The sequence below is a fragment of the Symphalangus syndactylus genome, chromosome 17 (genome assembly GCF_028878055.3).
Source record: "Symphalangus syndactylus isolate Jambi chromosome 17, NHGRI_mSymSyn1-v2.1_pri, whole genome shotgun sequence".
In the NCBI taxonomy this organism is placed as follows: Eukaryota; Metazoa; Chordata; class Mammalia; order Primates; family Hylobatidae; genus Symphalangus; species Symphalangus syndactylus.
The window spans coordinates 99151865-99174515 of record NC_072439.2 but is presented as its reverse complement, the minus strand read 5'-3'; the positions used below and the strand labels follow the sequence as shown (position 1 = coordinate 99174515).

At 37.8% G+C, this 22651-nt stretch overlaps 1 protein-coding gene across 22 annotated transcripts in view; it reads left to right on the top strand.

Moving 5' to 3' along the window:
* Positions 1-22651, top strand: part of DLG1 (discs large MAGUK scaffold protein 1) — a 277635-nt gene that overhangs the window by 70688 nt on the left and 184296 nt on the right. For 2 of the 22 annotated variants that reach the window (XM_063622152.1, XM_063622146.1), the window contains exon 1: positions 13035-13549. The exons of the other annotated variants lie outside the window; for them this stretch is intronic. In XM_063622152.1, the coding sequence (XP_063478222.1) occupies positions 13358-13549 (192 nt within the window). In that variant the 5' untranslated portion in view covers positions 13035-13357. Of the gene's footprint in view, positions 1-13034; positions 13550-22651 lie in introns of those variants that run through there. 22 annotated transcript variants of the gene reach the window in all.

Sequence of the window (22651 nt, the reverse complement as noted above, 5' to 3'; positions counted from 1 at the left end):
AGTGTAAATCCTTTCCTTGTTTCTGGTCTTAAGGAGAAAGCATTGTCTTTCACCATTAATTATGGTGTTAAATGTAGGTTTTTTGTAGGTGCCCCTTATCATGAATAGTTGCTGGATTTTGTCATGTGATTTTTCTATGGAGATACTTAGTAGTTCTCAAATTTGGCACAAGGAAGCTTTTCATAGTTTTTTTTTTCTGCCAGATAGATGGTAATTTTAGGATCAGCTGTGCATTGCGTATCATGTAGCCTTAAATGAGAACCATGGCAGATAATTTAATATCATTTGTTGAACAAATATTCATGAAGTGCCTGCAGGATGCATTTCTAACAAGTTCATTTGCTTCTGATGAATGCTCAAGATTTGGATCTAGTAGGTTAGAGGTCAGAGTTTCAGACCCATAATAACAAAGTTTTGTTTCCTCCATGAATTTATTTTTTAAATGGTTTTAAATATTTAAGCATAGAGCTATAAACCTAATACTGAGCCCAGTTCCAGCTTTTTCTAAAATAATAGTTTTCTTTTTGTTACCATGAGCAGTATCATTAGCATGGCTCTTCTTGCACCTTTTTTTTTTTTTTTTTTTTTTAAAGAGACAAGGTCTCTGTCATCCATGCTGGAGTACAGTGGCATGATCATAGCTCACTGCAGCCAGAACTCCTGTGCTCAGCTGTCTTCCTACCTCAGCCTCCCAAAGTGCTGGGATTACAGGTGTGAGTGTGAGTCACCATGCCTGGTCTTCTTTCACAGTTTTGTCACCCGTTACTGTGACAGAACAGTGCCACTCAGAGTAGAGTGGCAATCCAAATAGCTTTGTTTTTTGTGCTCAAATTTAGGTGATTGAGATTATACCAGGTTTCCTTTGAGAACAGATTTATAAATAATAATGCACATGTGTTGCTGCTTTTCTGATTATTATGCTCTCCGTTGTGACCATTTACATTACGGTTTCATGGTATGATTTGTATCATACAGGTTTGCCCCATTATTGAAGTTGTATGTAGTCACGGTTTAATTTGTTCATTTCTTCTAATTGACTGTCTTCAACTGTGAAAACAGCTGAAATTCTGTGGTTAATTGAAATCAGTCAAGGTAGTGCAGTTTGATCAAGAGTGAATGTTATTGCATTTGATTTGACATTAATTTTAATTTTCATTTAACATTTTATTTGGCAGAGTAGCATTTTAGTGGTTTTTTTTTTTTTCTTTTTTCTTTTTTTTTTTTTTTTTTTTTTTTTTACAGGGTCTGGTTCTCTTCCCTGGGCTGGAATACAGTGGTGCAATCTTGACTCACTGCAGCCGTCACCTCCCAGACTCAAACCAACTCGCACCTCAGCCTCCCGAATAGCTGAAACTATAGGCGCCTGCCACCATGCCTGGCTAATTTTTGTATTTTTTATAGAGACAGGGTTTCACTCTGTTGCCCAGGCTGGTCTCGAACTCCTGATCTTAAGCGACCTGCCTGCTCGGCCTCCCAAAGGGTTGGGATTACGGGTGTAAGACCACACCTGGCTGTATGTTAGTATTCTTACTCACAGCAAAATGTAATCAGTTTTATGGTATTTTTGCTAAATCAACTTTGTAAGCCTACTTATAACAGAAATGTCCACATTATTGTAGGCTATTCTTTGCCAGACAAATTGATGGCAGATTCATAGGTATCTAATGTTACCGCTTAATTCCTGCCATTTCAAAAAGACAGCAAATAAGCAAAACCACAGCATTAATTCTTCATGTAATTTAAGAAAAATAGTGTTTCTTTAACTCCATTAATTTAAATTCCATATGGTTCTCTTACAGCAGTGTGATCTAGCTGCATTTCTTCACTGTTAAGAACTATTAGGCGCTTCTGTTGGAGATAGTTTCTAATGTTGAAATTATCAGCGAATGTTCATTAATTCTTCATGTTGAAGCTGTCACCATGGAAACTTAGGTGTTACAGCAACTAGTTATATGCTATAACTTACTTAGCATTAAGATCATTAAATAACTTACTATATGTAAAGCAGTTGGAAGAGTCATGGAAAGCAATGCCATTTCTTAGCAGATATTACTATCATTTTATTCTTGTTTTTTGGCAAGTGTGAAAATTAAATTCAAATATTCTTTAAGATATATACTTCTGGTCGGCCGGGCACGGTGGCTCACGCTTGTAATCCCAGCACTTTGGGAGGCCAAGGCGGGCGGATCACGAGGTCAGGAGATCGAGACCATGGTGAAACCCCGTCTCTACTAAAAATACAAAAAATTAGCCGGGCATGGTGGCGGGCGCCTGTAGTCCCAGCTACTCGGAGAGGCTGAGGCAGGAGAATGGCGTGAACCTGGGAAGCAGAGCTTGCAGTGAGCCGAGACTGCGCCACTGCACTCCAGCCTGGGCGACAGAGCGAGACTTCGTCTCAAAAAAAAAAAGAGATATATACTTCTGGTCTTGAGATGCAACATCACTTTGTGATCTTACCTAAGTGCTCTGTAGGAATTACCATTGTTTATATATAAAGATGCTATTACTGTCTTTGGTATGAAACTCATATTTATCAATAGATTTACCATGATGTTTTGAAAGTCAGTGGGATTGGGAACAGTGACATGTCAAAATCATCTAGGAATTAAAAAAAAAAGCAGAACACTGCTCATTTAAGGACTGCTGGTCTACAAACTGAGCTTCTTATGGACTTAAAAATTTGTTAGCTTACCCTTGTTTTATGATAATAACTTAATAACAGCATTTGATAATGAGTTAATATATAATCAAAAAATTTCATGACTAAATAGTTTTTACTATATTATTTGATCTCTAGTTAATGTGACAGGTGAAGGAGTATGGTTGGCCGTTGCTCTTGTATTTTAACCCTTTTATAAGTTTTCAGTTGACAGTGAAATTTTAAATGTGGAACTGTAATATGTAATATAGGTAATATTTATTACCAGATATTTACTTAATAAATTCATATTTACAACATTTGTTTATTATAAATCTAAACAGGCAGTTTTGAGTAATGCAAACATTTTGATATTATTAATCTCAGCATCTTTTTTTATTTTTTTATTTTTTTTTTATTTTTTATTTTTTATTATACTTTAGGGTTTTAGGGTACATGTGCACAATGTGCAGGTTTGTTACATATGTATCCATGTGCCATGTTGATTTCCTGCACCCATTAACTCGTCATTTAGCATTAGGTGTATCTCCTAATGCTGTCCCTCCCCCCTCCCCCCACCCCACAACAGTCCCCGGAGCGTGATGTTCCCCTTCCTGTGTCCATGAGTTCTCATTGTTCAATTCCCACCTATGAGTGAGAACATGCGGTGTTTGGTTTTTTGTCCTTGCGATAGTTTACTGAGAATGATGGTTTCCAGTTTCATCCATGTCCCTACAAAGGACACGAACTCATCATTTTTTATGGCTGCATAGTATTCCATGGTGTATATGTGCCACATTTTCTTAATCCAGTCTATCGTTGTTGGACATTTGGGTTGGTTCCAACTCTTTGCTATTGTGAATAGTGCCGCAATAAACATACGTGTGCATGTGTCTTTATAGCAGCATGATTTATAGTCCTTTGGGTATATACCCAGTAATGGGATGGCTGGGTCAAATGGTATTTCTAGTTCTAGATCCCTGAGGAATTGCCACACTGACTTCCACAATGGTTGAACTAGTTTACAGTCCCACCAACAGTGTAAAAGTGTTCCTATTTCTCCACATCCTCTCCAGCACCTGTTGTTTCCTGATTTTTTAATGATGGCCATTCTAACTGGTGTGAGATGGTATCTCACTGTGGTTTTGATTTGCATTTCTCTGATGGCCAGTGATGAGGAGCATTTCTTCATGTGTTTTTTGGCTGCATAAATGTCTTCTTTTGAGAAGTGTCTGTTCATGTCCTCTGCCCACTTTTTGATGGGGTTGTTTGTTTTTTTCTTGTAAATTTGTTTGAGTTCATTGTAGATTCTGGATATTAGCCCTTTGTCAGATGAGTAGGTTGCAAAAATTTTCTCCCATTGTGTAGGTTGCCTGTTCACTCTGATGATAGTTTCTTTTGCTGTGCAGAAGCTCTTTAGTTTAATGAGATCCCATTTGTCGATTTTGGCTGTTGTTGCCATTGCTTTTGGTGTTTTAGACATGAAGTCCTTGCCCACGCCTATGTCCTGAATGGTATTGCCTAGGTTTTCTTGTAGGATTTTAATGGTTTTAGGTCTGACATATAAGTCTTTAATCCATCTTGAATTAATTTTTGTATAAGGTGTAAGGAAGGGATCCAGTTGCAGCTTTCTACATATGGCTAGCCAGTTTTCCCAGCACCATTTATTAAATAGGGAATCCTTTCCCCATTTCTTGTTTTTGTCAGGTTTGTCAAAGATCAGATAGTTGTAGCTATGCGGCATCATTTCTGAGGCCTCTGTTCTGTTCCATTGATCTATGTCTCTGTTGTGGTACCAGTACCATGCTGTTTTGGTTACTGTAGCCTTGTAGTACAGTTTAAAGTCAGGTAGCGTGATGCCTCCAGCTTTGTTCTTTTGGCTTAGGATTGACTTGGCGATGCGGGCTCTTTTTTGGTTCCATATGAACTTTAAAGTAGTTTTTTCCAATTCTGTGAAGAAAGTCATTGGTAGCTTGATGGGGATGGCATTGAATCTATAAATTACCTTGGGCAGTATGGCCATTTTCACGATATTGATTCTTCCAACCCATGAGCATGGAATGTTCTTCCATTTGTTTGTATCCTCTTTTATTTCATTGAGCAGTGGTTTGTAGTTCTCCTTGAAGAGGTCCTTCACATCCCTTGTAAGTTGGATTCCTAGGTATTTTATTCTCTTTGAAGCAATTGTGAATGGGAGTTCACTCATGATTTGGCTCTCTGTTTGTCTGTTATTGGTGTACAAGAATGCTTGTGATTTTTGTACATTAATTTTGTATCCTGAGACTTTGCTGAAGTTGCTAATCAGCTTAAGGAGATTTTGGGCTGAGACAATGGGGTTTTCTAGATATACAATCATGTCATCTGCAAACAGGGACAATTTGACTTCCTCTTTTCCTAATTGAATACCCTTTATTTCCTTCTCCTGCCTGATTGCTCTGGCCAGAACTTCCAGCACTATGTTGAATAGGAGTGGTGAGAGAGGGCATCCCTGTCTTGTGCCAGTTTTCAGAGGGAATGCTTCCAGTTTTTGCCCATTCAGTATGATATTGGCTGTGGGTTTGTTGTAGATAGCTCTTATTATTTTGAGATACGTCCCATCAATACCTAATTTATTGAGAGTTTTTAGCATGAAGGGTTGTTGAATTTTGTCAAAGGCCTTTTCTGCATCTATTGAGATAATCATGTGGTTTTTGTCTTTGGTTCTGTTTATATGCTGGATTACATTTATTGATTTGCGTATGTTGAACCAGCCTTGCATCCCAGGGATGAAGCCCACTTGATCATGGTGGATAAGCTTTTTGATGTGCTGCTGGATTCGGTTTGCCAGTATTTTATTGAGGATTTTTGCATCAATGTTCATCAAGGATATTGGTCTGAAATTCTCTTTTTTGGTTATGTCTCTGCCAGGTTTTGGTATCAGGACGATGCTGGCTTCGTAAAATGTGTTAGGGAGGATTCCCTCTTTTTCTATCGATTGGAATAGTTTCAGAAGGAATGGTACCAGTTCCTCCTTGTACCTCTGGTAGAATTCAGCTGTGAATCCATCAGGTCCTGGACTCTTTTTGGTTGGTAAGCTATTGATTATTGCCACAATTTCAGAACCTGTTATTGATCTATTCAGAGATTCAACTTCTTCCTGGTTTAGTCTTGGGAGGGTGTATTTGTCGAGGAATTTATCCATTTCTTCTAGATTTTCTAGTTTATTTGCATAGAGATGTTTGTAGTATTCTCTGATGGTAGATTGTATTTCTGTGGGATCGGTGGTGATATCCCCTTTTTCGTTTTTTATTGCATCTATTTGATTCTTCTCTCTTTTCTTCTTTATTAGTCTTGCTAGCGGTCCATCAATTTTGTTGATCTTTTCAAAAAACCAGCTCCTGGATTCATTAATTTTTTGAAGGGTTTTTTGTGTCTCTATTTCCTTCAGTTCTGCTCTGATTTTAGTTATTTCTTGCCTTCTGCTAGCTTTTGAATGTGTTTGCTCTTGCTTTTCTAGTTCTTTTAATTGTGATGTTAAGGTGTCAATTTTGGATCTTTCCTGCTTTCTCTTGTGGGCATTTAGTGCTATAAATTTCCCTCTACACACTGCTTTGAACGTGTCCCAGAGATTCTGGTATGTTGTGTCTTTGTTCTCGTTGGTTTCAAAGAACATCTTTATTTCTGCCTTCATTTCATTATGTACCCAATAGTCATTCAGGAGCAGGTTGTTCAGTTTCCATGTAGTTGAGCGGTTTTGACTGAGTTTCTTAATCCTGAGTTCTAGTTTGATTGCACTGTGGTCTGAGAGACAGTTTGTTATAATCTCTGTTCTTTTACATTTGCTGAGAAGAGCTTTACTTCCAACTATGTGGTCAATTTTGGAATAGGTGTGGTGTGGTGCTGAAAAAAATGTATATTCTGTTGATTTGGGGTGGAGAGTTCTGTAGATGTCTATTAGGTCCACTTTATGTAGAGCTGAGTTCAATTCCTGGATATCCTTGTTAACTTTCTGTCTCGTTGATCTGTCTAATGCTGACAGTGGGGTGTTAAAATCTCCCATTATTATTGTGTGGGAGTTTAAGTCCCTTTGTAGGTCACTGAGGACTTGCTTTATGAATCTGGGTGCTCCTGTGTTGGGTGCATATATATTTAGGATAGTTAGCTCTTCTTGTTGAATTGATCCCTTTACCATTATGTAATGGCCTTCTTTGTCTCTTTTGATCTTTGTTGGTTTAAAGTCTATTTTATCAGAGACTAGGATTGCAACCCCTGCCTTTTTTTGATTTCCAGTTGCTTGATAGATCTTCCTCCATCCCTTTATTTTGAGTCTATGTGTGTCTCTGCACGTGAGATGGGTTTCCTGAATACAGCACACTGATGGGTCCTGACTCCTTATCCAGTTTGCCAGTCTGTGTCTTTTGATTGGAGCATTTAGCCCATTTACATTTAACGTGAATATTGTTATGTGTGAATCTGATCCTGTCATTATGATGTTAGTTGGTTATTTTGCTCGTTAGTTGCTATAGTTTCTTCCTAGCCTCGATGGTCTTTACAATTTGGCATGTTTTTGCAGGGGCTGGTACCGGTTGTTCCTTTCCATGTTTAGTGCTTCCTTCAGGAGCTCTTTTAGGGCAGGCCTGGTGGTGACAAAATCACTCAGCGTTTGCTTGTCTGTAAAGTATTTTATTTCTCCTTCACTTATGAAGCTTAGTTTGGCGGGATAGGAAATTCTGGGTTGAAAATTCTTTAAGAATGTTGAATATCGGCCCCCACTCTCTTCTGGCTTGTAGAGTTTCTGCTGAGAGATCAGCTGTTAGTCTGATGGGCTTCCCTTTGTGGGTAACCCGACCTTTCTCTCTGGCTGCCCTTAACATTTTTTCCTTCATTTCAACTTTGGTGAATCTGACAATTATGTGTCTTGGAGTTGCCCTTCTCGAGGAGTATCTTTGTGGCGTTCTCTGTATTTCCTGAATCTGAATGCTGGCCTGCCTTGCTAGATTGGGGAAGTTCTCCTGGATAATATCTTGCAGAGTGTTTTCCAACTTGGTTCCATTCTCCCCATCATTTTCAGGTACACCAATCAGACGTAGGTTTGGTCTTTTCACATAGTCCCAAATTTCTTGGAGGCTTTGTTCATTTCTTTTTATTCTTTTTTCTCTAAACTTCCCCTTCTCTCTTCATTTCATTCATTTCATCTTCTATCAGCGATACCCTTTCTTCCAGTTGATCGCATCTGCTGCTGAGGCTTCTGCATTCTTCGCGTAGTTCTCGAAACTTGGCTTTCAGCTCCATCAGCTCCTTTAAGCCCTTCTCTCCATTGGTTATTCTAGTTATCCATTCTTCTAATTTTTTTTCAAAGTTTTTAACTTCTTTGCTATTGTTTTGAATTTCCTCTCGTAGCTCAGAGTAGTTTGATCGTCTGAAGCCTTCTTCTCTCAACTCATCAAAGTCATCCTCCATCCAGCTTTGTTCCGTTGCTGGTGAGGAACTGCGTTCCTTTGGAGGAGGAGAGGTGCTCTGTTTTTTAGAGTTTCCAGTTTTTTTGGTCTGTTTTTTCCCCATCTTTGTGGTTTTGTCTACTTTTTGTCTTCGATGATGATGATGTACAGATGGGTTTTTGGTGTGGATGTCCTTTCTGTTTGTTAATTTTCCTTCTACCAGACAAGACCCTCAGCTGCAGGTCTGTTGGAGTTTACTAGAGGTCCACTCCAGACCCTGTTTGGCTGGGTGTCAGCAGCGGTGGCTGCAGAACAGCGGATTTTCGTGAGACCACAAATTCAGCTGTCTGATAGTTCCTCTGAAAGTTTTGTCTCAGAGGAGTACCCGGTTGAATGAGGTGTCAGTCTGTCCCTACTGGGGGGGTGCCTCCCAGTTAGGCTGCTCAGGGGTGAGGGACCCACTTTAGGAGGCAGTCTGTCCGTTCTCAGATCTCCAGCTGTGTGCTGGGAGAACCACTACTCTCTTCAAAGCTGTCAGTCAGACAGGGACATTTAAGTCTGTGGAGGTTCCTGCTGAGTTTTTGTTTGTCTGTGCCCTGCCCCCAGAGGTGGAGCCTACAGAGGCAGGCAGGCCTCCTTGAGCTGTGGTGGGCTCCACCCAGTTCGAGCTTCCTGGCTGCTTTGTTTACTTAAGCAAGCCTGGGCAATGGCGGGCGCCCCTCCCCCAGCCTCGCTGCCGCCTTGCAGCGTGATCTCAGACTGCTGTGCTAGCAATCAGCAAGACTCTGTGGGCATAGGACCCTCCGAGCCAGGTGCGGGACACAATCTCCCAGTGTGCCGTTTTCCAGGCCCGTTGGAAAAGCGCAGTATTAGGACGGGACTGACCCGATATTCCAGGTGCCGTCTGTTTCCCCTTTCTTTGACTAGGAAAGGGAACTCCCTGACCCCTTGCGCTTCCCGAGTGAGGCAATGCCTCGCCCTGCTTCGGCTCGCGCACAGTGCGCTTCACCGACTGTCCTGAACCCACTGTTAGGCACTCCCTAGTGAGATGAAACCGGTACCTCAAGCAGAAATGCAGAAATCACCCGTCTTCTGTGTCGCTGGGGCTGGGAGCTGGAGACCGGAGCTGTTCCTATTCGGCCATCTTGGCTCCACCCTCTTGTAACTATCTCAGCATCTTTTTATCCCTCTAATTTTGTTATACAGTATTGAGAAAAACCCAATTTAAACAGATTAGCAATTGATAACTGTTTTAAAGCTTGCCTGATAGCCTTAAATGGCATTCTAGCAGGTAGAAAGAATAGTAAGGACTTTGGACTCGACTCACCAAATTTCTAACCTTGGCTTGCATTTATTAATTGTTGAAAATGAGCTTTGTAGTCAGACATGATTCCCATTTCTGCTGACTGTGACACCATGGATACATTATGTGACTCTTCCAAGCCTTGAGTTTCTCTCATTTATCAAATGGACGTTATAATACTTTTTACCTCGTAAGAGGTAGATCATATTTGGATTAAGTAAGGTAATTACATGTGTTAAAGTATATCCAAATAATCATATTTGGATTAAGTAAGGCGATTACGCTTGTTAAGGTATGATTTTCAAAAAAGCAAAGTTCTTAGGCAAATGTAGAATGAACATGTGTCACAGATTGTATTCCACTCACTTGTTAATGAGAAATAGTAAGATGTTGAACTTGTCCAGAGTGCATTTGTGTATCTAAGTATTTATAGGCAATGTTAATAGAAGATTGCTGAGTTAGATAAGAAACTGATTAATATCCAACGAGGGCAGGAATTTAATCTTTGTGGTTATCTGAGCAAAAATTATTTGCTTCTCTATTGAATAAAAAGCTACAGGTTAACATATATAACTTCACTGTCTAGGACTTTTTTTTTTTTTTTTTTTTTAAAGAGACACGCTGTCACTCTGTCACCCAGGCTGGAGTGCAGTGGCTCAGTCATAGCTCAAGGGCTCAAGTGATCTTTCTACCTCAGCCTCCCAAGTATTTATTTATATTTTTTTAGAGATGGACTCTTGCTATGTTGACTAGGCTGGTCTTGAGAACTTCTGGCCTCAAGTAATCCTCCCACTTTGACCTCCTTAAGTGCTGGGATGGGACTTTTAGTAAATAGTGTGTTGAAGTGTGCATTCCCCTAAATTAGAATTTCTTAACTTAGGCATCCTTGATTTTGGGGCTAGATCATTCTTTGTTGTGGAAAGCTGTCCAGTGTGTTATAAAATGTTTAGTAGCATCCCTGGCTTCTACCCACTAGATGCTTGTAGACTCTTCCTCGATTGGACAGCAGACATTGCCAGGTATCCCTGGAGTCGCAGAATTGCTCCATGTTGAAAACCATTGCCCTGGATAATCTCGAACAGCCTTTGTCTCTATACAGCATTGAATGTACTACCAATTTTTTTGCCTCTTTTTCCAAGCTTTTGATAATTTTTCTGACACATGAAAGCACTTTGCACAGTGCCTGACTGGTAGTAATTATTAAATGACAATTGCTACTGTTATAATTATTTATTATTATTACTTATATATTGTTAGGTAGTTTGATAGGTATTATTTGGCTGAATATATCTGGGACATTGATTTGTTAGATAACGTCATTAAAAAGCAAAATAGCCTGAGACACTTTAGTGCAAATCTGTCAGATCCACTCAGAGTTTCAAAATAGTCAAAATTAGTCATTTTTCCTGGTAAGTCCCAAAATCAAATTCATGTTTTTTATACTCTCTTCTGCAGTTTTAGGTATGGTAAATTTTGACCCAAAATGTATACATTGCACTCATTCGTTCAGTTTACTAAAAAATCAGACAAGAAACACTGGCTAATTCCTAGTAATCATTAAAATGATCATAGTACAATATTATCATAGTTGAATATATTACATGTTTATTGTATAACCAGCTGAATAAGGCAGACTGTATGAAGAGCACAGGCTAAGTAGACATGCTTGAATTTTGCCTGACATTTTGTTCTATTAGACAAATAGAATTATTTGTGCCAAATAATGTGCTTGCTTACATAGTTTTAGGGGAGCAGACATGTCTGCACAGAACTGAATTTTATTAAGACTCAGCATGTACAACCTACATGATCAGTGAGACAAATCCCCCATGTGCACAAAAATTGGAGAAGTTGTATTTTGAGATTGACACAAAATGAGTTTACTTGGTAGTATTGTAAATAAATTGTTACAGATAAACACCAGTATTAAAACTTGTTACACATTTGTGCTTCCAGGTTTTTTAAATTAAAATTTGTAAATTTGAAAATGAAAGTTTTAAAATGAAAGAACGTTGGTGACACCTCTGAGGCACTGCAGTGAAAAAGGCTGAGAACCACAGCTTAAGAACTATGGCTCTGACTTAGTAAATGTATTTTTAAATATAAAGGCTTCTAAGGAGCACAGTTTACTTTTTCTTGCCCTAGTTACAGCTGACATTTGACTTTTCATTTAAGTTTCACAAGTCACGTGATTTGCAGTTATTTACCTGTCAGGGTAATTAGATTGGAAAACCAGCTATTTCCTTCACTGTTTTAGAAATGTAACCTAGTTTCTTCTCTCTCTCACCCCTTATTACAATTACATAAGTAGGAATGGAACAGAATAGAGAATTGTGTAGGAAATTGGAATTAAAAGTCTTCTTGAGCAGGTTTGGAATTAGAGTTATGGTTGGTGATAAGGGAATTTTTGTCTTTCGGCACGCTGTTTCTGGTGTATAGCAAAATATAGTAAATATAGTATACCTTTCCACAAACAGCTTTGCTTACTAAGCATATAGAGACAAGGTTGTTGAGTACAAATATATGAATTGATAATTTTAGTTTTGTAAAATTGTTCTTTTTTTTTTTTTTTTTTTTATTGAGATGGAATCTCACTCTGTCACCCAGGCTGGAGTGCACTGGTGCAATCTCGGTTCACTGCAACCTCCATCTCCCAGTTTCAAGCTATTCTCCTGCCTCAGTCTCCCAAGTATCTGGGATACAGGCGCGTATTACCACCACGCCTGGCTAATTTTTTTGTGTTTTTACTAGAGACAGAGTTTCACCATGTTGGCCAGGCTGGTCTCGAACTCCTGACCTCAGGTGATCCACCCACCTCGGCCACCCAGAGTGCTGGGATTACAGGCAGTTTTGTAAAATTTGACAGTCTTCATTAGCAATTATATTTCTTAACTGCAGTATAGATGTAGTACTTAGAACAACCCAAATAATAGTAGAAGAAAGAAAATTACATAGATGAAGCAGTAAATATTCCTTTGAGTGTTATTTAGCATTTTACTGGCATTTGTTAATTCAACTTTGGAGTTTCAATAAATATTGTCCATTTAAATTATAGTGAAGGTACTGCATAAGATGTAACATCTGTGTGCAAGATTTTAAATATAAAATACTGTAAGAATGACATTTTCACAGTATTTTATTTGTTGCTTTGAATGTGATTAGGTAATAATAGCTTTTCTGCCAAAGGGTTGATTAAAAAGCCAAAGCACAGAAAATAATATTTGAAAGAGTGTATAAATCAGTGATATGTCGGTGAATTAAACTACTTGACTTTCCGCTTTTAAACTTTCCATATGGTATAGATATACATCAAAATTGGTTCAGTAATGTTTTTCCAGATTTTAAGTGATTTTGATGTATTAGAAGATATTGAACTTCTTTTACTGTCCAAATTTAATTTGTAATTATTCTACCTAACTTTGCCAGATAATTGATTTTTGTTGTTGTTCCTTGAATTGTTTATAGAGAGGAATCAAACTACAAAATATAATCAAGGTACTCTTTTTACCATTAAAACTATATTTTAAATCAGACCACAGTGTTTAGTGGTGTAGTAAGAAAGCATCATATATGACAAGCTCTGGGCTCATCTCTTATTGAACCATGTAATGAATCCTTGCTGCAACATCTTTGCCCCTCCCCCAAAGCAGCCAGCATATATTTGAGCATAGTGGCTTTGCTTGAGTTGTATCTTATTCTCATGGAGGAGATAGCAGAGCTTGTATTGCAGCAAGTGGAGCTCTGTGGTGAATCCGATGCTGGATTAAATTTTAAGGATATTAGCAAGGCCCTGACAAAGTGGTGCTAAATGAGCACTTTCATTCTGGTAATTTTGACTATAATTTTATTGAAGCAGTTTTATTATGCAGGAAAAAGAAACAGCATTTAATTCCAATCATAGTATACCGACCTGATCTCTGCTGCGGGGGTGGAAACAATGAAGAATGCAACATTTTAATACAATTTTTCTTTAAAAAGAGTGCTTTGGATCTAGGTTAAATGTTCAAGACAGTCAGCAAACATCATGCACCAAGGCATTTTTATGGAATTTCAGTCTTGGATCAATTTAAATGCTCAGGGTCTGAAAAAATGTCTCCTAGCATCAAAAACTTGGATTGCTTTTCTCCGATGTTATGCCACTGTAAAGTAGCATGCTCCAACAGCACAGTATCCTTAATGTTTGGATGTAAGGTGGGTTTGAATAATACTTCCTGAAAAAGCTTGGTTTTAAAATCCAATAGTATTTCAGCAAAGAAATATAATTTAGATTATTAGATGGTTTGATTGACTTTAATTCATGTCATAGATTCCTGTCCTTTGTGTGTCTGACATGAGTAAAGAATTGGTCTGTGCACAGTTAAGGTATAGTAGAAAAGGATCTGATTTTTATGAAAGCTGCATGTAAAATGTTGTCCTTCTCCATTAATGAGGATTAATTATTGACTTGGTTTTTATGTGTTGCTACTGTGGAGAATTAAGTGTACGGGAAGCACCATTGATATGCAGGACTGGAGATGGTTTCTGACATCACTTTGATGGAAGAAACTGCTTGTGGCAGGTTTAATATTTACACTAATGCCATAGACTTTGATTTTGATACTAAATTGTATTGCTGTTTAGATTGTATAGAGGAAAGAAAGCTTTTGAACAAAATAAACACCAAAAGAACCATGACTTTACTACTCATTTCCTATAAATGAAACTGGTTAATTTAGTAATGTGTTCTATATAAAAATGAATGTAAAGTTTGCCTTAAAGATAGGTTTATGGTTATTCTTATATAAAATATTAAATGGAACAAAGAACGGGTGCATTTTTACCTGATTTCTGCAATCAAAAACAACATATGCTGAAGCGGGTGGATCCTGAGGTCAGGAGACCGAGACCATCCTGGTTAACATGGTGAAACCCCATCTCTACTAAAAAGTACAAAAAAATTAGCTGGGTGCGGTGGCGGATGCCTGTAGTCCCCCAGCTACTCTGGAGGCTGAGGCAGGAGAATGGCGTGAACCCAGGAGGTGGAGCTTGCAGTGAGCCAAGATCACGCCACTGCACTCCGGACTGGGCCACAGAGTGAGACTCCATCTCAACAACAACAATAAAAACAACATATGGTTTAAAGCTATTTGTAGGAAGAGAGCCCTCTAATGTAGTATTTGGGGGAATAATTACTTATTTTGAGGTATTGTTTTGAATCAAACTTTTTTTTCTTTTTAGTTTTTGTAGGACTGAAACTTTTCAATTGCTGATGTGAAGACGTCTCAAATTGCTAGCTGATTAAATTAGGCTGAAAGGGTTTTACCCCTTTATTAAAGAATATATTGCTTTTCTGGTCACCCAAGCATTTTTCCCTCTTTACTTTAAATTATTTGTTTTGTCAGAGAATTCTTATTTTCCTACTGAGATTTCAGAAATTTTCTGAAATAGGAAATGGAAATGATTGCACAAGAAAAAGTATGCTGCTGATAGAAACAGATTTTTAGCAAATTTAACATTCATATTGGTTGTTAAACTATGAGCCAGTGTAAAATTCATATGCATTGTTTAAATAGCTAAGGCTACATTTTTTTTCCCTAGGTGTTAAGCCTGTTTTTTCATGTGGTATGTACAACAGAGTGTTTTAGGGAAAGGATTTTAAATTTTTTAAGGAGTATTTTTATAAAGCTAATCACTGTAAAAAATGTTCCTCCTTATATGTAGGTAAATTAAACATCTTATGCATATAAGATGTTTCAAAATACTGCTATTATTACAGAAGGTTTTAAGAAGTAACATGCCATTGCTCATGGCTAGTCTGATAGTCTCAGTGAACTTTAAACTCCCCCCCATCCCCCACTCCTTTGAACCACTTTGGATGCTGTTAAATTCATTGCACAGCAGCACTTGAGGTTCTTGGTTGCCCTCTGGTGGGAAAATGAAGAAAATATTTTATTGAAAATGTCACATACTTGGTAATTAAAGATAGTTAAAAGGGCATCTAAGTTATATGTTTACAATTTAGGAAATCATTAAGATACTTTAGTTTGGGAAATAAAAAGGAGTGGGTTATTTTGGGGCTTAGCCATTTGTGGATAGAATTTTTAAAAATTGTTTTCCAAAATGAATTTTATGGCAGGTAGTACTGACAAGAGACATGCAGAAATATAGTTTCTAAGACTACAGCATCCTAGTCACATTTTTCATTAGTGTATTTTGATAGATGCAAAATTTATTAAAGCTTTATGGTGAAACTGACAGGTAAATTAATTAAAAATTTTAATATGTGATTAAAGAAGAATACTTATTGGGGGGAATTATACCAAAATTGTCCCACAACTTTTAGTTAAAACATTTCAGAAATGGCTTGAGACAATAAGGGTAAACATCTTTCTTTCCAGTGTATAAGCTAATACCAATATTGCATGTGCAAAAAGTTTATTTCCTAACAGTACTTCTAATGCCAATAACTGTTTACTTCCTTAATTTGTATGTAAACAACAAGTAATCTTACTATGTAAATTCCAAATCACATTTAAAACTAAGCTGAATATTTTCATTTATGGCAGTGAGCTTTTGAAAAGGAATAAGAGCACCACCTTGTTTGTTGGAAATATCTTTTTAAAAAGTTAGTTTTCTACGTGACTAGAGTTTACCTCTTAACCCTTCTGTTCTTTATGAGACATTTATCCAAGAAGGTTACAGTAATAGATTATCATGAAGAAGCAATATGTTTACTATAGAATCTTGGAAGTCTCCATGTGTGTCAGAGTGAGAGTGTGCATGCATGTGTATAATTGGAGCAGTGTCACCAAAACATGAGTTAATTTCTGGTGTCAGTGCCTGTGGAAAGAAGCCTGTTTAATCTCTCATGTTAGAACGTGAGTTCTAACGTGAGTTCTCTCACGTTAGAACTCAGAGAAAGGACCTTTGGGAATGTAAGGAGAATGCAGAGGACATTCAAGTTCTTAGTGTAGAGACTATGAAGCTGTTTGGGAGGCAGTTCTTTTGGGGGTGGATGTGAACAGAAATTAGCAAAATCATAGTGCCTCTGAAGGTATGCCAACTCCTTAGTGTAGAATTAGCTATTTCAAAATAGTAGGCACAGTAAGGCCGGAGCCTAAGGTCCCTAGGGGAAATGAGGTATGTGATGATCAGAAACTTACATTTTGTGAAGCTAGTTAAAGTTGTTTGTTTTTTTGTAGTATCAAGCTCTTGAAAGTTCTTGCCTTTACTAACTGCCCTAAGAGAAGCCGTCAGAATGCTTTTTGTAATAAAGCATTAAAGTATGTTTGGTGACAGCAGTAATTGAAGTGAGAGAATCCCAGAGGGAAGGCAGAACACCCAGTATAAAGTCAGGAGTGTTTTTTTGGGTGTCTTCTCTCTGCAGGGAAATAGCATAAGGTGTTAAAACCGTGACGTTTCTATTTTATTGGAAAAGGTACTGTTCTCACTTAGCTGTGTTTCTTGGCCAGGGATACAAGTAGCTTCAGGACTTGTTCATGACTCTTTGCTATGTTGCTTCATATTCTTAATGATTTGTTTTTTGCTGTTAAAAGATAATTGGGTGGAAAACGAGAAGAGCTATCTTACAATTACATCATTTTCCCCACTACCCACCCCACTTCTCCCTGGGTGAAATATGCTTAAGATATTTGCAAATAATAAATACTAAACTAACAATGACTTTAAACAAATGGACCCCTATTTTTTCCTCATTATAGTCAGCTTGGAAATATGCAGCTGCCACAGCTGTGGACATCTTTCTCTCTTGGCCTTTGCTTCATTGAAAGATGTCTATTGCAGCTCTAGTCATAAAGATGGGGAAAAGAGGTGGAAAGGGGAAAGGAGTGTGGTTTATAAAGCTAGTAGATGTCTGTGTATATTTCATTGATTAAAACTGTGTCACACGGACTCTCCTAGTAGTAAGGGAGAGTTGGAAACCAACTACAGTCAGCTGTTCATATCCATGGCTTCCACATCTGTGGATTCAACCGACTGGATCAGAATTTGGGGAAAAAAAATTGTGTTTGTACTGAACATATACAGACATTTTTTCTTGTCATTTTTCCCTGAGCAATACATTATAACAACTATTTACATAGCATTAACATTGTACTAGGCAATGTAAGTACTCTAGAGATGATTTAAAGTATATGGGAGGGGATGTACATAGGTTATTTGCAAATACTACATACACCACTTTATATCAGGGGACTTGAGTATCTTCAGATTTTGGTCTCTTTGGGAGGTCCTGGAACCTGTCCCCCACAGATACCAAAGGATGACTGTACAGTATTTAGCTTTTATAGCCTCTATATTAGACAAAAGCAAGGAAAACAGATTGTAGTGTTGGGCAAAGCAATCTACAGTGTCTGACCTAATGCATACACACAGTATTTTTACTGAAGTCGGATTAATTTTAGAGCTTGTCAAGTAATGTGTCTGTTTAGCTGAAATAAAGCAGAAAAGTCCAATTGAGGCTCTCTTCACACATCTAGTTGATAAAATGTCTACATAAAGGTTGAAACGTAGCTTTATTGAGTGTTTGCTTCCTGTTATGTTTCTTTTTTTTTTTTCTTTTCTTTTTGAGATGGAGTCTCACTCTGTCACCCAGGCTGGAGTGCAGTGGCGCGGCCTCGGCTCGGTTCACTGCAACCTACACCTCTCGGGTTCAAGTGATTCTCCACGTCAGCCTCCCGAGTAGCTGGGATTACAAGTGCCCACCACCACACTCGGCTCATTTTTTTGTATTTTTAGTAGAGATGGGGTTTCATCATGTTGTCCAGGCTGGTCCCGAACTCCTGACCTCAGGTGATCTGCCCGCCTTGTTCTCCCAAAGTGCTGGGATTACAGGCATGAGCCACCATGCCGGGCCCCTGCTATGTTTCTTTATCCTTCTCACTTCTTTGTTCCAGCCTTCAGAAGCAAAAGTAAACATTGCAAAAAAGCTACCATTACACTGAAGTAAAAGGATTATGTCCCTTTACTTTTAGGGTATGGTACGTGGTATGTAAGGTTTCCTTGAAGCAGTTCACTGAGCACTAATAGGTAACTTAAGATATTCTTATTTAAGAATACTGTTTCAAAATAGATTTCAAATTGAAAAATACTGTGTAATAAATAATGATCAATAGCAGTTTGCTTGTTAGAATTGGATTAGAATAATTTTTAACAGTAGTTAAGGTTAAATGCCTTTTGATGTTAAAAGCACAGCCCTCCTCTAGTATCTTCCTTCTTCTAAGATGAAATGTACTTTCTCATGTCTGTGCTACCAAACCTTTACATTGAGCCGGTGTCTTTAGGGTACTGTTCTATTTTAAAGTCCCTTTTTATTGACTTCATGGTTTCTCCAAAGGAAAAACAGTATTCTTCAGTGACTGTGGGACTCTAGCTAGTTCCTCAGTCTTTCAGGATGGTGTATTAAACTCCTTTCTTTCTCTGCTGGATAGAGGGGTACAGAGAAAAAAGCCCAAAAACTCCTTTCTTAAACTGAATGAATTAAATAATTTTTTCATGTATTGGTAAATAGTTTCTATAAGCATTTGCTGATAGCAGTGGTCCATAATATGTCTGCAACTAGAAATAGTTGATTATTGTTCTCCTATATCCATTTAGAACTATACTGTGATATATATTATTAGCCTTTTCTTTGAAAATCTAGTACATTACATTTTGGAATGTAATTTTTCTTATCTTCCTTTAAGAATGTACTTATTTTTGAAATTTTCTTTTTCACACTTTGTATAGTTACAAAATTTTCTTTTTATAAATGGACAATCATAGCACGTTTTAAAAGAACATTTTATTTTAAAACAAATACCACTTGGTTTAAATATATAACACTGAAGCAGTGTAATCATTTCAGGAAGTTAAAATAGGGTATGTGTCTTTCTCATTTTTACAAAGAAAATTATTGATTGATTAATTTATTCATTGATTCGTTCTCTCAGTAACTAAGCACCTATGCACTGGGTATATAGCAGTAAACAAAGGAAATCTGCCCTTAAGGCATTTATGTACTAATCATGTTACCTAGTGTAACTTTTCTGTTATTAATTTAGAAATTCTGTCAGTGGAGATGCTGGAATAAAACTTTAGCGTATTAAATTCTACAGTGTACATAGTAATGTCTTTTAAAGCTCTGTATTAGTTGGCTAGGGCTGCCATAACAAAAACTGCAGATTTATTGGTTGGCTTAAACAACAAATTTAATTTCTCAGTGTTCTGGAGGCTGAAAGTCCAAGCTCAGAGCGCTGGTGAGATTTCCTGAGGCCTTTCCCCTGTGCATGCTGAGATTTCCCCTGAGGCCTTTCCCCTTAGCTTGCAGATGGCCACCTTCTTGCCGCCTCTTCACGTGGCCTTTCCTCTGTGCATGCATATCCCCGCTGGGTCTCTCAGTGGGTCCGAATTTCCTTCTTTTATAAGGAAACCAGTCAGATTGGACTACCACACCCTAACGGCCACATCTTAATTACCGTTTTGAAGTCCTTGTCTTCGAATACAAGATACATTCTGAGGTACTGGAAGTTAGGACTTCAGTATATGAATTTTGGTGGGGAGGGCGGGGGACATAATTCAGCCAGGGCTTATTAATAAAGGAAGAGCCAGGGCTTATTAATAAAGGAAGAGCCAGGGCTTCTAAGTTGACAAGCATGTGAAAGAGGTTTTGAATCTAGGCTTTGATGATACATCACATTTTTGTAAAACATTTTATTTATAAAGTTCACTGAGCATTTGTAAATTAGATTTGAACAAATCCTATCATCAAGGGAGATTGCCAAGTGAATAAGTAAGGGTGATGTGGTTTAAGAATATTCAATTTTTAAATTACTTTAATTTTCAGATTAAGAAAGTCATTGTAGCCTCTGCTTCTCAATTTGGCCACCCTATCCCTATTTGCTACTATCAAAGAAGAAATATCTTGAGCATGTGTTTGAGAATAGAGGTAGGTAAGAAGACAGTGAATGTTTTGGTAATCTGAGTTTTAATTTCTTTTTTTATTTATGTATATATTTTTTTGAGTCCGAGTTTCACTCTTGTTGCCCAGGCTGGAGTGCAGCGGCACATCTCGGCTCACTGCAACCTCTGCCTCCTGGGTTCAAGCGATTCTCCTGCCTCAGCCTTCCTGAGTAGCTGGGATTACAGGCATGCGCCACCATGCCTGGCTAATTTTGTATTTTTTTCTAGAGACGGGTTTCTCCATGTTGATCAGGCTGGACTTGAACTCCCGACCTCAGGTGATCCGCCCGTCTCAGCTTCCCAGAGTGCTGGGCTTACAGGCATGAGCCATCGCGCCCGGCCGAGTTTTAATTTCAAAACGCATCTGTGTGTGTTTGATGACTACGTGTGTTTGAATTAATACAGGTCTAAGGTATGTTGTGTTAAGTGGGCTTTTTATGGGTTGGCTTTAGGAACCTAGTCATAATTTACATTCTTATTTTAAATTGTTCCAAACAATCAAAAAGTACTAATTTTTGGAATATAGCCTATCCATCAATAGGGAACTGTCTCTATAAAAACATCTCAGACAGCAGGAGAAGTTATAGTTCGTGATTGCTTACTAGTCTTGCAGAAGTAGAAAATAATAACTTTTGTTTGATAGTATGTTTTAAGGAGTGAAGCAGTTGACTGTGTTTTTCTGGACTTACGGTCCAAGAGTGGGTTTGTTCTGACAGTATAGCTGTGTTTTTTAAGAAAATGAATCTATTTTAAGCTATTTTTGGCACTTGCTGGAGATAAAGTACATAAAAAAGAAACCTTCTCTTGAAGTTCATAGCCATTAAGAGATGTGATACACAAACCACTGGGAACTCCTGGCAGAAGCCTTTTTTTTTTAGGCTTCCTCAGTTGGTTTTAGAGAAAAGAGCAATCCATATTTGACATATTTCACAAATTTGAAATATAAATTATGATCAGCTAATAGTTGTAAAATGTCTCTCTGTGTCAGTTTTCTTCTCTTTGCCATTAATGGTGGTGTGCAGAAAAAAGTTAACATAACCTAAACTGCTCTCTGAAAAGGCCAGCTTGTAAGGTTGGCTGTTGACTAGTGTCTGGAAACTTAGATTTCGGGAGGATTCCTACCACTAGCTGATCAAGTCGCTTACTGTGCCTAAACTGTTTGTACAAAATATTATTTCTGCCGAATACCTCCTTCTGGGAGTCTGAAATTTTGTCATGCGCTAGGTGCCTATGTGACCAGCCCACAGTGAAAACCCTGGGTCCTGAGTCTCTAACAGTCTTTCATGGTAGATGGCATTTCACGTGTATTGTCACAACTTGTTGCTGGGTGAATTCAGGAAATCTTGTGTGACTCCACTGGAAGAGGATTCTGGAAAGTGGCTCCCAGTTTTCCCCAGACTTCCCCATGTGCCTTTTTTCTTTGCTGATTTTTGCTTTGTAGCCTTTCGTTGTAATAAATCATATCTGTGAATATGACTCACTCTCATAAGTCCTACGAGCAAATCATTGAATCTGGGAATAATCTTGGGAATCTTTCAACACAGGCCAAAAGTTAAAATTTTTGAATTCTTAACCATGTTCAGCAAAAGCTTAAGGAAAAAAAAGGAGAGACCTCATCTTGGGAATCTTTCAGCACAGGCAAAAAGCTAAAATTTTTGAATTCTGAACTGTGTTCAGCGAAAGCTTAAGGGAAAAAAAAAGGAGAGACTTACCAAGTTGGTGTCTGAAGGATGATGGAATAGCGATGATTTATTTCCAGATAGAATGAATCTTATTCATATGTAAAAAAGCAAATTTTCTCTTTGTTATATGAAAGATCTTAAGAAAGAGTAACAATATTGGAAAAGCAGTCATTAAAATATTTAGAATTGCTTTTAATTACCACCCCCCCCGCCCCATACAAACCAGAATTGGGTTGAGTGAACCCTAGTGGTATACAAAAGTCTGACAGAGTATGATTTCTTGGTCATTTGCATGGTATTTAAAATTTGCCTTTATTAAATATTGAGTAGATACAAACTAATAGGTATAAAATATATGTAGGTATAAAGAATGGCTACATAACATTAAAAGTAATAAAAGAGTGATACCTATTCCCTTAGAAGTCCCCTGTTTGCTCTCCTCAGATTGTCATTCCTTCCCAACTCAGTAATAATTCTGAATTCTATATTTGGTATTCCTTGCTTTTTTAAAAACCATTCCTGAACAATAAATTGTTGATTTTGTATATTTTTGAACCACTGGGTAATGTCGAATATAGTTGTTAGAGATTTTATGGCTTGTGGCTTTTTGGTTCAGCACATTAGGATATGTTCATTTTTTATTTTTCTTTTCTTTTTTTCTTTCGTAACTGTT